Consider the following 16,966-nt stretch of genomic DNA (forward strand, 5'->3'; position numbering starts at 1 on the left):
TTTTTCTTTTTGCTTCCTTGTGCCCATTGTTACCCATTCAATTCTTCTTCTTTTTTTTTTTTTTTTTTGCGACAGAGTCTTTTTTTTGAACCAGAGTCTCACTCTGTCGCCCAGGCTGGAGTGCAATGGTGTGATCTCGGCTCACTGCAACCTCCGCCTCCCAGGTTCAGGTGATTCTCCTGCCTCAGCCTCCTGAGTAGCTGGGATTACAGGTGCGCTCCACCACTCCTCTGCTAATTTTTGTATTTTTAGTAGAGATGGGGTTTCATCATGTTGGTCTGGCTAGTCTCGAAGTCCTGACCTCATGATCCGCCTGCCTCAGCCTCCCAAAGTGCTGGGATTACAGGCATGAGCCACCGTGCCTAGCCTTTTTATTTATTTATTTATTTATTTATTTTTTGATGTGGAGTTTTGCTCTCGTCGCCCAGGCTGGAGTGCAGTGGTGCAATCTCGGCTCACTGCAACCGCTTCCTCCTGGTGGGTTCAAGCAATTCTCCTGCCTCAGCTTCCCAAGTAGCTGGGACTACAGGCACGTGCCACCATGGCCGGCTAATTTTTGTATTTTTTTTTTTTTTTTTTTTTAGAGACAGGGTTTCACCATGTTGGTCAGGCTGGTCTTGAACTCCTGACCTCAAATGATCTGCCCGCCTTGGCTTCCCAAAGTGCTGGGTCACAGGTGCAAACCACTGCACCTGGCCCCATTCAATTCTTGATGAGCATTTGGATACTTTTCAGTTGTGGGCTACTGTGAGTGGTGCTGCTGTGAACATTCTATAGATTTTTTGCTGAACATGTGTACTTCTTTTTTGTTGGGTGGAAATGCTAGCTTATAAGTTTGGGCATCCTTAAAATTCTTTTGAAATACTAAATTTTTTATTGTGAAAAATAACACACACATGACTAAAGACTTCTTTATTTGATTTAGCAAATGGTTTTTTTGTGTGTGTGTGTGAATCTTGCTCCGTCGCCCAGGCTTGAGTGCAGTGGTGTGATCTTGGCTCACTGCAACCTCCGTCTCCTGGGTTCAAGTGATTCTCCTGTCTCAGCCTCGTGAGTAATTGGGATTACAGGGACACACCACCATGCCCGGCTAATTTTGTATTTTCAGTAGAGATGAGGTTTCACCATGTTGGCCAGGCTGGTCTTGAACTCGTGACCTCAGGTGATCCACCTGCCTTGGGCTCCCAAGGGGCTGGAATTATAGGTGTGAGCCACTGCGTCCAGCCTCACTTTGGCAAATGCTTTTAAAATGGACACGTAATTTTTCTTATTGCATAATCTAGACCTTCATTACTATGTAGGTTATAAGTAGTAGTGGTAGTCGACATCTGTGTCTTAATTCTGAACAAAACAGGAAAATGTTCAGTATTCCTTAATTATATATGAGGATAGTTATAGGCTTTTCATAGAAATATTTTTTGGGTTAAGGGAATAATTTTCCTAAGTTTTCTGAGTTTTTTCATATATTGAATTTCATCAAATGCTTTTTCCTATCTCTATTAAGATCATGTTTTTTTCTCTTTCATTTTGTTAATGTAGTAAGTTTCATTAGGTTTATTGAGATATAAAATAAAATGTATCTGATGAGTTTTGAAAAATATGTACAGTTGGGCCAGGTGCGGTGGCTCACACCTGTAATCCCAGCGCTTTGGGAGGCTGAGGCGAGTGGATCACCTGAGGTCAGGAGTTCGAGACCAGCGTGAGCAACATGGAGAAACCCCGTCTCTACTAAAAATACAAAATTAGCCGGGCGTGGTGGCACATGCCTGTAATCCCAGCACTTTGGGAGGCTGAGGCAGGTGGATCACCTGAGGTCGGGAGTTCAATACCAGCCTGACCAACATGGAGAAACCCTATCTCTACTAAAAATACAAAATTAGCCGGGCATGGTGGCACATGCCTGTAATCCCAGCTACTCGGGAAGCTGAGGCAGGAGAATCACTTGAACCCAGGAGGCGGAGGTTGCGCTGAGCCGAGATTGCACCATTGCACTCCAGCCTGGGCAGCAAAGAGCGAAAACTCCGTCTCAAAAAAACAAAAGAAAGAAAAATATATACAGTTGTGTTAACTGCTACCACAACCAATGTGGAACATTTCTGTCACCCCAAAAGTTGCCTAATTCCCCTTTGCTATCCCCCTTTCTCAAACATTGGCAGGCACTGATTTCTATTTCCATAGTTTTGCATCTTCTATGCCAATGTTCTATACTTGTTATACTGTCATATAATATGTGTCCTTTTACATCTGGTTTCTTTCACTTGGCATAATGCTTTTGAGATTTATCCACTTTACTGTTGGCTTTCTGGGCTAACAATGTTCTATACTGGGTATACCGTCATATGTGTCCTTTTACATCTGGTTTCTTTCACAGCATAATGCTTTTGAGATTTATCCACTTTACTGTTGGCTTTCTGGGCTAAGTTCCTGGAGCAGCTATTTTGGAATTCTGATGATGTTCTTGGTTTATTTGCAGAAGAACAAGACAATGAAGAAAGTGAGAAAAGGAGAAAAAAGAAAAAGGGTACCAAGAGGAAACGAGATGGAAGGGGTCAAGAAGGGACCTTGGCATATGACCTGAAACTGGACGACATGCTTGACCGTACCTTGGAGGATGGTGCCAAGCAGCACAATCTAACAGCAGTCAATGTCCGAAACATCCTTCATGTGAGTAAGACTGGGGCAGCCATGTAAATGGAAGGGAACTTCTTCATGGAAAGCATATAAAAATGTTCAGCAAATTCTTGACTCTTGATACGTGGATTACCGATTTTGTGGGTTACCCGTGACAGAACATTTTACGTTTTTACATATTTAAGATAGCTTTCTCCTTGCACTCAGTACAAGTTTGAAATATGAACACATGTTAAAGAAGAATTTAATTGGAAATATAAACTGTTCCTGTTTCCTTCCACTGATTTTCATATTTACTGTATTGTTTAGTAGATTCAATGTTGATAATGTTCATAGTGGGTTTACTCTTGTGGGTCGATATGTCTAAAAAGATGCCTGGTTAATAGTTTATTGCACTTTGTACGTATGTAAATACTTTTCTTGATATGTAGCAACACAGCTATTTGCAGAGCCTTTGCTTTTGTTACTCTTTCTCTTAAGCATATAGTTACTTACCTCAGGATCTCCTTTTATGTGAGCCATTCCTGTTCCTAGTAGCAGCTAATGAGATTGGTTCATTTGCTGCTACATTGTTTGAAACTCTGTGGTTCTGGCCAAAACTTACTTCTGCCTTCTTTGCTTTCAGTTGCCTTGCTTTACCCCAGTCTGATGATATTCGAGTATATGGTTCTCATTTGTCCTGTACATAGGTCTAACAGTTACATGGAGAGATGAGTATTGTCTAGGTGACAAACCCTTGTTGCATAAAGTGAAATTTCATCTTTCTCCAGGAAGTAATCACAAATGAACACGTGGTAGCTATGATGAAAGCAGCCATCAGTGAGACGGAAGATATGCCAATGTTTGTGAGTAGTTGATTATCACTCTTTTAATGTCTTGGAACAGAGTTATCTGTAAACTGGCTAAGGGTAGGAGGTCACTTAGGAGTTCGTAAACAGTTTGGCAGCTGGGGTTAAAGTTAGCATCTCAAAACATAAGAATTACGTGGTAATTTTTACTTATTTGTTATTTTATTATTATTATTATTTTATTTTATTTTATTTTTTTTTGAGACGGAGTCTTACTCTGTCGCCCAGGCTGGAGCGCAGTGGCGCGATCTTGGCTCATTGCAAGCTCCGCCTCCCGGGTTCAGGCCATTGTCCTGCCTCAGCCTCCTGAGTAGCTGGAACTACAGGGGCCTGCAACCACGCCCGGCTAATTTTTTGTATTTTTAGTAGAGACGGGGTTTCACCACGTTAGCCAGGACGGTCTCGATCTCCTGACCTTGTGATCCGCCCGCCTCGGCCTCCCAAAGTGCTGGGATTACAGGCGTGAGCCACCGCGCCTGGCCTTGTTATTTTATTATTATTATTTTTTTAGAGACAGGGTCTTGCTTTGTCACCAAGGCTGGACTCAAACTCCTAAGCTGGACTCAGCGATCCTCCCAGTTCAGCCTCTTGAGTAGCTGGGACTACAGGAACATGCGACTATGCCCAGCTAATTTAAAACAATTTTTTTGTAGCGGGGGTGTCTCACTATGTTGCTCAGGCTGGTCTCAAACTCCTGGCCTCAAGCCATCCTCCCACCTTGGCCCCTAAAATGCTAGGATTATAGGCATGAGCCACCTCACTGAGCTGTGATTTTTATTGAGTATTTCCTTTCTGTTTTTTTCTCCTTAGGAGCCTAAAATGACACGCTCTAAACTGAAGGAAGTAGTGGAAAAAGGAGTGGTAAGTATTCTGTTTTTTTGTTTGTTGGTTTTTTTTTTTAGCTTGGTAAATAGGATCTAATTCACCCATAGGGAAAAATATAGGAAAGATTGTGGTCTGAATTTGCCTCTTTAAAGAAATATTTATAAAAGACAGTAGAATTGTTTCTACATGATCATAAGCTATGATAATCATAGTTTATTTTAGTAGATATGAAGCATTGCTTTTTGGAATTGCTAGATAGATAACCATTTGGAATGGTTGAAATCAATGGGTGAGACCAGTTTTTCTATTTATGTTACAACACATGTTGCAAAGTGTTTAGTATTTTTCATAGTGTGTTCCAGGGGCCAGTTGCATAAAAATCACTTTGGTGTGGGATCCCTCAGGCATGCTTATTAAAAATGCATACTTTTGGCTGGGTGTAGTGGCTCATGCCTGTAATCCCAGCACTTTGGGAGGCCGAGGCAGATGGATCACTTGAAGTCAGGAGTTCGAGACCAGCCTGGCCAACATAGTGAAACTCTGTCTCTACTAAAAATACAAAAATTAGCTGGGCGTGGTGGTGTGCGCCTATAATCCCAGCTGCTTGGGAGGCTGAGGCACAAGAATCACTTGAACCAGGGGGCGGAGGTTGCAGTGAGTGGAGATTGCACCACTGCACTACAGCCTGGGCAACGGAGTGAAACTGTCTCAAAAAAACAAAAACAAACAAAAAAATCTCCATACTTTTGAGCCCACCCCAGACCTGAGAATCAGGACCCATGGGCAGGGCCTTGGAATATGCATTGGCAAAAACACAACAGTTAATTCTTTTGAATACTAAAGTGTTGAGAACCACTTGAAGACATCTGAAGTATTCTGGTGCAGCAAGCTCTTTGGTGCTTGGAGCTGTGCTATATCCTTCTTAATAAGCACTTGACTAGTTTGTGCTTACAAGGCAGGTAATAGTCATGAGGGAGTTCATTATATTTCTGATAGTAAGGAAGATTTGCCTTACAGACCGAAAATATGTATCATAGGTTTTATCTGTCCTGGTTTTATTCCTTGGAGACTGATAGAAGAAACAGGTCTAGGCTGGGCTTGGTGGCTCATGCCTGTAATCCCAGCACTTTGGGAGGTGGAGGTAGGAAGATTGCTTGAAGCCAGGAGTTCAAGACCAGCCTGGGCAACGTAGTGAGACCGAGACCTTGTCTAGAAAAAAAAGCAAGAAAAGAAATTGGTGTATTCTTCCACATTACTTTTCCTACAGTTGAAGAAAACTAGTATGTTATTTCATAACATTCTTTTCTTGGCTATACATCCCCCAATTTCTCCCCCCCTTTTTTTTTTTGGGAGTCTTGCTTCATCGTCCAGGCTGGAGTGCAGTGGCACAATTCTGGCTCACTGCAACCTCTGCCTCCCAAGCTCAAGTGATTCTCCTGCCTCAGCCTCCTGAGTAGCTGGGATTACAGGTGCGTGCCACCATGCCCGGCTAATTTTTTTGTATTTTTTAAAATTTTTATTAGAGATGGGGTTGCACCATGTTTGGCCAGCCTGGTTTCAAACTCCTGACCTCAAATTATCTGCCCGCCTTGGCCTCCCAAAGTACTGGGATTACAGGCATGAGCCACTGTGCCTGGCCTTTTTGTTTTGAGATGGAGTCTCACTCTATCACCTAGGCTGGAGTGCAGTGGTGCGATCTCAGCTCACTGCAACCTCTGGCTCCCAGGTTCAAGCGATTCTCATGCCTCAGCCTGCTGAGTAGCTGGGATTATAGGCATGCACCACCACACCCATCTAATTTTTGTAGTTTTAGTGGAGATGGGGTTTCACCATGTTGGCCAGGCTGGTTTCCAATTGACCCATGTGATCGCCCGCCTTGTCCTCCCAATGTGCTAGGATTACAGGCGTCAGCCACTGTGCCCATCCCATATCCTTTTAAAAGTATGCCAAAAGAAGACTCTACTGAACCAGATGTGGTTTGACTAGTAGTTAGATTATCTCCACAGTGTTCCAGATTACATATTTCTCCTAATGTAGCCTAAGGTCAAATTGACCTTTGTTTTTGGCAATCACATCACTTTTTTTGGTCTGGTTGACTAACTCTTGTTGCATAAATTGAAATTTCATCTTTCTCTAGGATGTGTTCACAAATGAATAGGTGGTAGCTATGATGAAAGCAGCCATCAGTGAGGAAGTTCTATGAAGTCTACTTGACATATAGAATATAATTAACATGGCTGGGCACGGTGGCTCATGCCTGTAATCCCAGCACTTTGGGAGGCCGAGGCAGCTGGATCACCTGAGGTCAGGAGTTTGAGACCAGCCTGGCCAACATGGCGAAACCCCATCTCTACTAAAAATACAACAATTAGCCGGGCGTGTGGTGGGCGCCTGTAATCCCAGCTACAGAGACGAGAGGATCGCTTGAACTCAGGAGGGAGAGGTTGCAGTGAGCGGAGACCATGCCACTGCACTCCAGCCTGGGTGACAGAGCAAGACTCTGTCTTAAAAAAAAAAAAAAAAAAAAAAAAAAAGAATATAATTAACATTAATTCTTTATTTGATTTGGGGAAAAAAAATCCAAGGAGATCAAATTAGGCTCTGAATTATGTTTATTGGCCATGAAGAAGTTGGGCCATCCAAGACTGTATAGTTTACGTAGGAGAGCAAGTATTAAAATGTAGGTCTCTTGCTTCTTAATTCTTTCTTTTTTTTTTTTTTTTCAGTGACTTGCTCTGTTGCTCAGGCTAGAGTAGTGGCCTAATCATAGCTCACTGCAGCCTTGAACTCCTTCCTGTGCTCAAGGGATCCTCCTGCCTTAGCCTCGCAGACAGCTAGGCCTATAGGCATGTGCCACCATGTCCAGCTAATTGGTTTTTTTGAAACATTCTTTTGTAGAAATAGGGTCTTGATGTGTTGCCCAGGCTGAACTCAAACTCCTGGGCTCAAGTGATCCTTCTGCCTTGATCTCCCAACATGCGGGGATTACAGGCATGAGCCACTATACTTGGCCTTCTTAATTCTTACTAGACTGACTCCAACACACTTCTGAATGCTGGCTTGCCTTTCTGATGGATTTGGCAGTAGGTAGGAAAGGGAAATGGGCCTGAATCACATCATTCCCTTTACCCTATATTGGTCCCACCTACATAGCACTAGATAAATGGTCAGAACATAGCAGGGCTGATTTGATTTGAGAAGCTAAGACTCCTTTTAGAGACAGAACCTAATGGCCAGTTGGCTTTTGTTCATAAGGTGCTTTTGGTTGGGTTACAATTAAATGGTCAAGAAATTATACATGCTCAATGGCATTTTATCAGCAGTATATAAGAACTTTAAAAAAGTTCTTTAGGCTAGATGTGGTGGCTCACACCTATAATCCCAGTGCTTTGAGAGGCTAAGGTGGGAGGATTGTTAGAGCCCAGGATTTTGAGACCAGCCTGGGAAACCTAATGAGACTCCATCTCTACAAAAAATTTAAAAAATTAGTGAGGCCTGGTGAGGAGGCATGCCTGTAGTCCTAGCTAATGAGTAGGCTGAGGCAGGAGGATCGCTTGAGCTCAGGAATTTGAGGCTGCAGTGAGCTCTGATTGTGCTGCTGCTCTAGCCTAGGCAACAGGGCAAGATCCTGTCTCAAAACAAAAACAAAAACAAGAAAAACTTTCCCCCTAGCTCTTATAAAAATTTTCAAACATTCAAAAAGTTGAAAGATTGTTACAATGAATCTAAATTCCAAGAGTAATATTTTGCCATATTTGCTTTATATCTCTCTGTGTTGTTTTTTCCTGTACTATTGGAAAAATAAGTGTGGACAACATGAAACTTTGCCCTAAATGCCCTGGTAAAAGCTTTTTTTTTTTTTTTTTAAAGAAAAAAAAAAAAGCCCATAGGCAGAGCAGGGCTACCCCATAGGCAGAATAGTCCATAAAAACTTTTCATGGCTGGCTTTTTGGAGTTGTACTTATGGTGGATTCATGTAACTGATTACAAAAATATATTGCTGTTAAAAGACTACTGTAACCAAAATATCTTAGGTTTGTGTAGTTTAATAGTTTATAAATAGTTTTCACATCTGTTGTTCCATGTAAACCGCAGCTGTGATATGAACAAGGTAGACATTGTTTTCTTCATTTATAGAAAGAAGTGAGGCTTACCAGGTGTAAGGCAGAAATGCTAATGACAGTAATAGATTCTTTCCTGGTTTCTTCTTTCTAACTCTGACAAATAATTGAGAGTATACCCTCAGGGATAATCAACACCTCTAGATCACTGCAGTTACTTGTTAAGTATATGGCTGTTAGTGATGGTACAGAGGAAGTAAACATGAAAAACAATTATTTCAGTTAAGATAACTTAATTATTTATATTCTTTGTTGGTAGGTAATTCCAACATGGAATATTTCACCAATTAAGAAGGCCAATGAAATTAAGGTAAACTTGGAAGAAATAATTGTTATTCTTTTCCAGAAAGACTTCATCGGTTTTGAAACTTAAGTACTTCCTCTTTAACTTTTCTTGATCAATCTTTGTTTTAATTCCAGCTTTGTTTTTTTCCATTCTATTACTCTTAGGTTTGTATCTCATGGAATTCACTTTAACCTCTGCCTCGTGTTATTTGCTTTAGCTGTACATTATGCTCTTAGGATTTTTTTTTTTTTCTGCCCTGCTTCTTCCCCTTATTTTCCAAATATGTATGATTTGTGTTTCCCATTACTTCATTTCTTTCTAATTGTACTAATGTAGCCTCCTCAGTTTGTGGATATCCACCTTGAAGAAGATGATTCCTCAGATGAAGAATACCAGCCGGATGATGAAGAAGAAGATGAAACTGCTGAAGAGGTCAGTGAATGTTAGTTGGTAATATTTGTCTTAATAGAGCAGGGTATACTTTGCTTCCTTAGTAATGTCACTTGTAGAGAGGATTGAGACATGGTTCTTTTTTCAGCTCATTTCTGTGCTTTAAGCTGTTTTTCTGCCCTTTATACTCCCTTAATTTTAGAATTTGTTGTATTATGAAATACAGCATAGAAACGTGCATAGAATAAAAATGTATAGCTTTGGTTATTATAATGCAAATCCTCATGAAACTCATAGCAAAGTCAAGAAATATAACATTACTAGGACACCCCCGTATACCCTCCCCAGTCACAATCACCTCCCTCCCCCTAAAAATAACCACCACCCTGCCTTTTAGTAATTATTTCTTTGCTTTTCTTTATAGTTGTATCACCTCAATATGTATCTCTACACACTGTAGTTCAATTGTTACTGTTTTGAACTTTATATAAATGGACCCATGTTTATATGTTTTGTTCCTAGCTTTTTAAAATTCAACATTATGGTTTTGAGATTCATTTATACTATTGGTTTTAGCTATACTTTGTTCCCTTTCATTGCTGTGTTAATATGTTCTTTGACTTGTTTCTTAATGTGTTCTTTGAATTGTTTTGTAAAAGGATTTTAGACCAAGGCCTTACACTTTGTAATGCAGATTAGGATAGTGATCTGATCCCTGTCCCCACCTTTAGGATATTTTTTTTGAGTCTCCTCTGTTGCCCATGGAGTGCAGTGTGCGATGTTGGCTCACTGCCATCTCCATCTCCCAGGTTCAAGCAAGTCTCCTGCCTCAGCCTCCTGAGTAGCTGGAATTAACAGACGTGCGCTACCATGCCTGGCTAATTTTTGTGTTTTTAGTAGAGATGGGGTTTCGCCATGTTGGCCAGGCTGGTCTCGGACTTCTGACCTCAAGTGATCCACCCGCCTCGGCCTTCCAAAGTGCTGGGATTACAGGCATAAGACACTGCACCTGGCCTTTAAGTTTCTATTTAAATTTTATTTTCTGTTACTGTAACTAGTTGAGTGATGGATTTTATTTATTTATTTATTTATTTTTGAGACAGAGTCTCGCTCTGCCACCCAGGCTGGAGTGCAGTGGCATGATCTCGGCTCACTGCAACCTCCATCTCCTGGATTCAAGTGATACTCCTGCCTCAGCCTCCCGAGTAGCTGGGATTACAGGTGCACGCCACCGCGCCTGGCTTATTTTTGTATTTTTAGTAGAGACGGGTGTTCACCATGTTGGCCAGGCTGAGTGATTGATATTTTATGATTCCTTCTCTTGAGATACTTCAGACTTTGTGGAATGAGGTAGGGGCATAAATATTAAGGCGAACTGGATTTATTTTATAGAGCTTATTGGAAAGTGATGTTGAAAGCACTGCTTCATCTCCACGTGGGGCAAAGAAATCCAGATTGAGGCAGTCTTCTGAGATGACTGAAACAGATGAGGAGAGTGGCATATTATCAGAGGTAAATCGGCATCATACAAAAGAGATGTTAGACATAACTGTCTAAGTAGATTTTTTAACTGTATAAGTAGATTATTTATCCATGGTGATTCTGGGCTGTCACCCTTTTTCAAAGTTTCTTAAGTTAGTAAACAGTTCAGAGAAGGCTAGAACTCAGTGATAGCCGAAGAACTTTTCTGAGTTCTCATTAAGGGGCCAAAAATGTGCAACTAGCAGAGTTTCTTTTCTCCTACCCTTCTCTTCTTTCATATCTGTGCTTTTTAATATTGTCCTAAAGCCATTGTTATTAATTTCCCACATTTTGGTAAACTAAGTAGCATTCTGTTGACTTCTCTAGAAATAGGATGAAAACTAATTAGATCAATACACTTGGTGTCTTTGTTTTTATGTACCTCTAACTAGAGAAGAGAAAGGACAATGGTGTATGGAAAGTCTGCCTCTTTTTCCCTCTTTTTTTCCTTTTTTTGCTTTCTCTTTCTTTCTTACCTCCTTCCTTTTTTGATGCAGTCACCTCTTTTAATCAGGCTGAGAAAGTCACCACACCAGCCATCAGGCACATCAGTGCTGAGGTAGTGCCCATGGGGCCCCCGCCCCCTCCAAAGCCGAAACAGACCAGAGATAGTACTTTCATGGAGAAGTTACATGCGGTAGATGAGGAGCTGGCTTCCAGTCCAGTCTGCATGGATTCTTTCCAGGTAAATATTAAAACTGTACTTCACTGAGAAAGTCAAGTGGAGTAATGTAGTTGTTGCTCAGGCTGGGAAGGGAGAGGAAAAGATAACTACAATTTTATGTAAGTAAGAGTTAGTCTTTGATACTTTGTATTTGGCTAGTGCTATTTTCTGCTCAAAGTGACAATGGCAGTTTGGGGGTTTTTTTGTTTGTTTGTTTGTTTTTGAGACAGGGTATCACCCTGTCACCCAGGCTTGAGTGCAGTGGTGTGATCTTGGCCCACTGCAACCTCCGCCTCCCAGACTCAAGTGATCTTCCCACCTCAGCCTCCCGAGTAGGTGGGACAGGTATATGCCACCACACCTGGCTAATTTTTTAGCTTTTTGTAGAGATGAGGTCTCCCTATATTTTTGCTCAGGCTGGTATTGAACTCCTGGGCTCAAGTGATCCTCCCACCTTAGCCTCTCAAAGTGCTGGGACTACTGGTGTGAACCACCGTGCCTGGCTGAGAATGGCAGTTTCTAAGGAAGAAATGAACTATGTAGCAGAGAGCATTTTAAAATGTAGAACATAGGAAAAAGCTTCACCCAAATTCCCCCAAATTAACCTTTTACCACAATTGCTTGATGGTTCTCTTCCTCTTTCTCTGTATATACACATAGTATTTTCTAAATCATTTTAGAGTGTGATGCAGGCATGATGCCATTTTACCTCTACATGCTTTTGTGTATATTTTCTAAAAAAGAGTTTATTATCTTGTATTAACACAGTATAATAGTGTTAATCAAAATCAGGATACAGGCTGTGTGCGGTGGCTCGTGCCTGTAATCCTAGCACTTTGAGAGGCCAAGGTTGGTGGATCACTTGAGGTCAGGAGTTCGAGACCAGCCTGGCCAACATGGTGAAACCCCCATCTCGACTAAAAATACAAAAATTTGCCAGGTGTCGTGGCGCATGCCTGTAATCCCAGCTACTTGGGAAGCTGAGGCAGGAGAATCGCTTGAACCCAGGAGGCAGAGGTTGCAGTGAGCTGAGATTGCGCCACTGCACTCCAGCCTGGGCAATGGAGAGAGACTCTGTCTCAAAAAAAAAAAAAAAAAAAAAATCAGGATACAGTAATATTACATAATATATTAAAGTGCTTATTCTGGTTTTATCTGTTGTCCCAATAATGCCCTTTATGTTGGAGGAAAAAAAATTTTTTTTCCCTATTCAGCATTCAACCCTGGATTAAATATCTATTTAATTGTCTTGTTCTTTAGTCTCCTTTAATCTGGAACAGTTTCTCAGTCTTTGTCTTTTATAACCTTGACAGTTTTGAGGAGTATGCACCATTTATTTTGTAGAATGTTCTTCAATTTTTATTTTTCTAATATTTCCTCCTAGATTCAGGTTTTGCACTTTTGTTACAAATACTGGAAGAGTGATGTGTGTTTCTCATTGCATCATATCAGAAGGCACGTGATGCCTGTCATGTTAACTTTCATCACTTGGTTAAGGTGGTGTGTGCTTGGTTTTTCCATTGTAAAGTTATTATTTTCCATTTTTAATTAGTATATATCATGTGGGGATATACTTCAAAGCCGAATTCCTTTCTTTCTTTTTTTTTTTCCTAGATGGAGTCTCACTCTCTTGCCCAGGCTGGAGTGCAGTGGCACGACCTCAGCTCACTGCACCTCTGCTTCCCGGGTTCAAGTGATTCTCCTGCGTTAGCCTCCTGAGTAGCTGGGATTACAGGTGCCCACCACCACGCCTGGCTAATTTTTGTATTTTTTAGTAGAAATGGAGTTTCACTGTGTTAGCCAGGATGATCTTGATCTCCTGACCTCGTGATCCACCCGCCTCAGGCTCCCAAAGTGCTGAGATTACATGCGTCAGCCACCGCGCCCAGCCTTCTTTTTTTTTTTTTTTTTTTTTTTTTAGACAGAGTCTTGCCTGTCTCCCAGGCTGGAGTGCAGTGGTGCCATCTTGGGTCACTGCAACCTCCACTTCGGGGTTCAAGCAATTCTCCTGCCTCAGCCTCCTGAGTAGCTGGGATTACAGGTGCCTGACACCACACCCAGCTAATTTTTTGTATTTTTAGTAGAGATGGGGTTTCACCACATTGGCCAGGCTGGTCTCGAACTCCTGACCTCAAGTGATCTGCCCACCTTAGCCTCCCAGAGTGCTGGGATTACAGACGTGAGCCAATGCACCCAGCCCAATCAATCAAATTATTTTTCTCACACTAATATTGGCATCCATTGATTATTCTTTCTTTTTTTTTGAGATGGAGTCTTGCTCTGTCCTCTAGGCTGGAGTGCAGTGGTGCGATCTCGGCTCACTGCAAGCTCCGCCTCCCAGGTTCACATCATTCTACTGCCTCAGCCTCCCGAGTAGCTGGGACTACAGGCGCCCGCACCATGCGTGGCTAATTTTTTGTATTTTTAGTAGAGATGGGGGTTTCACCGTGTTAGCCAGGATGGTCTTGATCTCCTGACCTCGTGATCCACCTGCCTCAGCCTCCCAAAATGCTGGGATTACGGGCGTGAACCACCACGCTTGGCCTGATTTTCTTTCTTGAAACAGCCATTACTATGGTCATTGTCAAATGATGACTTTGTAATTCTAACATTTAGCGAGTAATTTTTTTTTTTTTTTGGATATGGAGTCACAGTCTGTCATGCAGGCTGGAGTTCGGTGGTGTGATCTCAGCTGACTGCAACGTCTGCCTCCCGGGTTCAAGCAGTTCTCGTGCCTCAGCCTCCTGAGTAGCTGGGACCAGAGGCACGCACCACTACGCCAGCTAATTTTTTGTATTTTTTAGTAGAGACAGGGTTTTATTGTTGGCCAGGCTGGTTTTGAACTGGCCTTAGGTGATCCACCCTTGTCAACTTCTTAAGTGCTGGGATTATAGGCATGAGCCACTGCGCCTGGCCTTAGCCAGTAAATTTTTTTTTTTTTTTTGAGACAGAGTCTCACTCTGTCGCCCAGGCTGGAGTGTGATGGCGTGATCTCGGCTCACTGCAAGCTCTGCCTCCCGGGTTCATGTCATTCTACTGCCTCAGCTTCCCGAGTAGCTGGGACTACAGGCGCGCACACCATGCCCGGCTAATTTTTTGTATTTTTTGGTAGAGACGGGGTTTCACTGTGTTAGCCAGGATGGTCTCGATCTCCTGACCTCATGATCCGCCTGCCTTGGCCTCCCAAAGTGCTAGGATTACAGGCGTGAGCCACCACGCCTGGCCTTAGCCAGTAAATTTTAATGTTCCAAGTTTCCCCTATCATTCTTGCAGGTCAATGAAAAATGTCTGTCCTAAAATTTTAAAGTATGATATAATAATTTAAAAAGAAATCCTAAAATTAAAAAATACAATTAAGGCTGGGTGCGGCGGCTCACACCTGTAATCCCAGCACTTTGAGAGGCCCAGGTGGGTGGATCACCCGAGGTCAGGTTTGAGACCAGCCTGGTCAACATGGTGAAACCCCGTCTCCACTGAAAATACAAAAATTAGCTGGGCATTGTGGCAAGTGCCTGTAATCCCAGCTACTCGGGAGGCTGCGGCACGAAAATCGCTTTAACCCGGGAAGCGGAGGTTGCAGTGAGCCGAGATGGCGCCAGTGCACTCCAGCCTGGGTGACAGAGCAAGACTCCACTTCAAAATATATATATATATAATTATATATATAATTTATAATTATATATGTATATAATTTATAATTATACATATGTATATAATTTATCATTATATATGTATATAATTTATCATTATATATGTATATAATTTATCATTATATATGTATATAATTTATCATTATATATGTATATAATTTATCATATATGTATATAATTTATCATTATATATGTATATAATTTATCATTATATATGTATATAATTTATCATTATATATGTATATAATTTATCATTATATATGTATATAATTTATCATTATATATGTATATAATTTATCATTATATATGTATATAATTTATCATTATATATGTATATAATTTATCATTATATATGTATATAATTTATCATTATATATGTATATAATTTATCATTATATATGTATATAATTTATCATTATATATGTATATAATTTATCATTATATATGTATATAATTTATCATTATATATGTATATAATTTATCATTATATATGTATATAATTTATCATTATATATGTATATAATTTATCATTATATATGTATATAATTTATCATTATATATGTATATAATTTATCATTATATAAGTATATAATTTATCATTATATAAGTATATAATTTATCATTATATAAGTATATAATTTATCATTATATAAGTATATAATTTATCATTATATATAAATATATAATTAAAAATAGAATATTGAATGGAATAGCTCTGAGTCATTTAATCACCATGCTTTTGAGTATGTAGTAGGAGGAGCAGTAATAGTTTTTTATGTAACCATTTATTTACCAAACACATACTGAATGGTTGAAGTTGAGAAACAACAGTGTAGAAGACAGAAAAAATTGTTCTTCATGGAACTTAGTCTGTTGAGGAGAGATAGACTATAAACATATAAACAAGTAAATTCGGATGTGGTTAAGTGCTATGAACTAAATTAAAATGAGGAAATATGAAACTTCCTGTCAGAGAACTTTAGATAGGCTGATCAAAAAAGACCTCCTTGGCTGCAATTCCATCACTTTGGGAGTCCTAGGCTAGAAGATTGCTTGAGGCTAAGAGTTTGAGACCAGCCTAGGCAATATAGTGAGACTCCATCTCTCCAAAAACTCAGAAAAATTATATAGGTGTGGTGGCGCATGCCTGTATTCTTAGCTGCTTGGTGGCTGAGGCAGGAGGATTGATTAAGCCTGGGAGTTTGAGACTACAGTGAGCCATGACTGCACCCCTATACTCCAGCATGGGTAACAGTATGAGAACTTTTTTAAAAAAAATTTAAAAAAACAGGGTCCGGTTTGGTGGCTTATGTCCATAATCCCAACACTTTAGGAGGCCAAGGAGAGCGGATCACTTGAGCCCAGGAGGTCAAGACAAGCCTGGGTAACCTAGTGAGACCTTGTCCCTACCAAAAAAACACAAAACTTAGCTGGGCATCCTGTTACACACCTGTAGCCTCAGCTACTTGGGAGGCTGAGCCTAGGAGATCGAGTCTGCAGTGAGCTGTGATCACGCTACAGCACTCTAGCCTGGGCCACAGAGCAAGACTGTCAACAAACAAAACAAAAAACAAAAAGAAAAAAGGCCTCTTTGAGGAGATGGCATTTAAACTGAGATCCAAATGAGAGGAAACCAGGCATGTAAAAGATCTGAGGAGAAAAAGTGCTCCATATGGAAGAAACAGCACATTCTAAGTCGCTAAGATAGAAACAACCTTGGCATGGTTAAGGAACAGAAACTACATGAAGGGTGGGATCGTGAAAAAGAGGTAGAAATGAGGTCAGAGAGCAAGGCAAGAAGAGCTAGATCATGAAGGTCTTAGGAAACCATGATAAGGGGTGTAGATTTTATTTTAAACATTAGAACAGATGCCCGGTGTGGTGGCTCATGCCTGTAATCCCAGCACTTTGGGAGGCCGAGGCGGGTGGATCACCTGAGGTCAGGAGTTCTAGACCAGCCTGGCCAACATAGTAAAACCCTATCTCTAACAAAAAATACAAAAAATGTCCTGGGTGTGGTGGCGCACACC

General features: G+C 40.9%; 1 protein-coding gene across 15 annotated transcripts in view; it reads left to right on the forward strand.

Annotated features, from left to right (window-relative positions):
• The window catches only part of GON4L (gon-4 like), a 110,298-nt gene that overhangs the window by 34,889 nt on the left and 58,443 nt on the right, over window positions 1-16,966 (forward strand). For 14 of the 15 annotated variants that reach the window (XM_055361592.2, XM_055361601.2, XM_031010784.3 and 11 more), the window contains 7 exons: window positions 2,474-2,664; window positions 3,402-3,476; window positions 4,290-4,340; window positions 8,685-8,735; window positions 9,048-9,143; window positions 10,494-10,613; window positions 11,137-11,307. In XM_055361592.2, the coding sequence (XP_055217567.2) occupies window positions 2,474-2,664; window positions 3,402-3,476; window positions 4,290-4,340; window positions 8,685-8,735; window positions 9,048-9,143; window positions 10,494-10,613; window positions 11,137-11,307 (755 nt within the window). Of the gene's footprint in view, window positions 1-2,473; window positions 2,665-3,401; window positions 3,477-4,289; window positions 4,341-8,684; window positions 8,736-9,047; window positions 9,144-10,493; window positions 10,614-11,136; window positions 11,308-16,966 lie in introns of those variants that run through there. The other variant, XM_055361659.2, reaches the window with a different exon arrangement.

This window comes from Gorilla gorilla, chromosome 1 (assembly GCF_029281585.2).
Source record: "Gorilla gorilla gorilla isolate KB3781 chromosome 1, NHGRI_mGorGor1-v2.1_pri, whole genome shotgun sequence".
In the NCBI taxonomy this organism is placed as follows: Eukaryota; Metazoa; Chordata; class Mammalia; order Primates; family Hominidae; genus Gorilla; species Gorilla gorilla.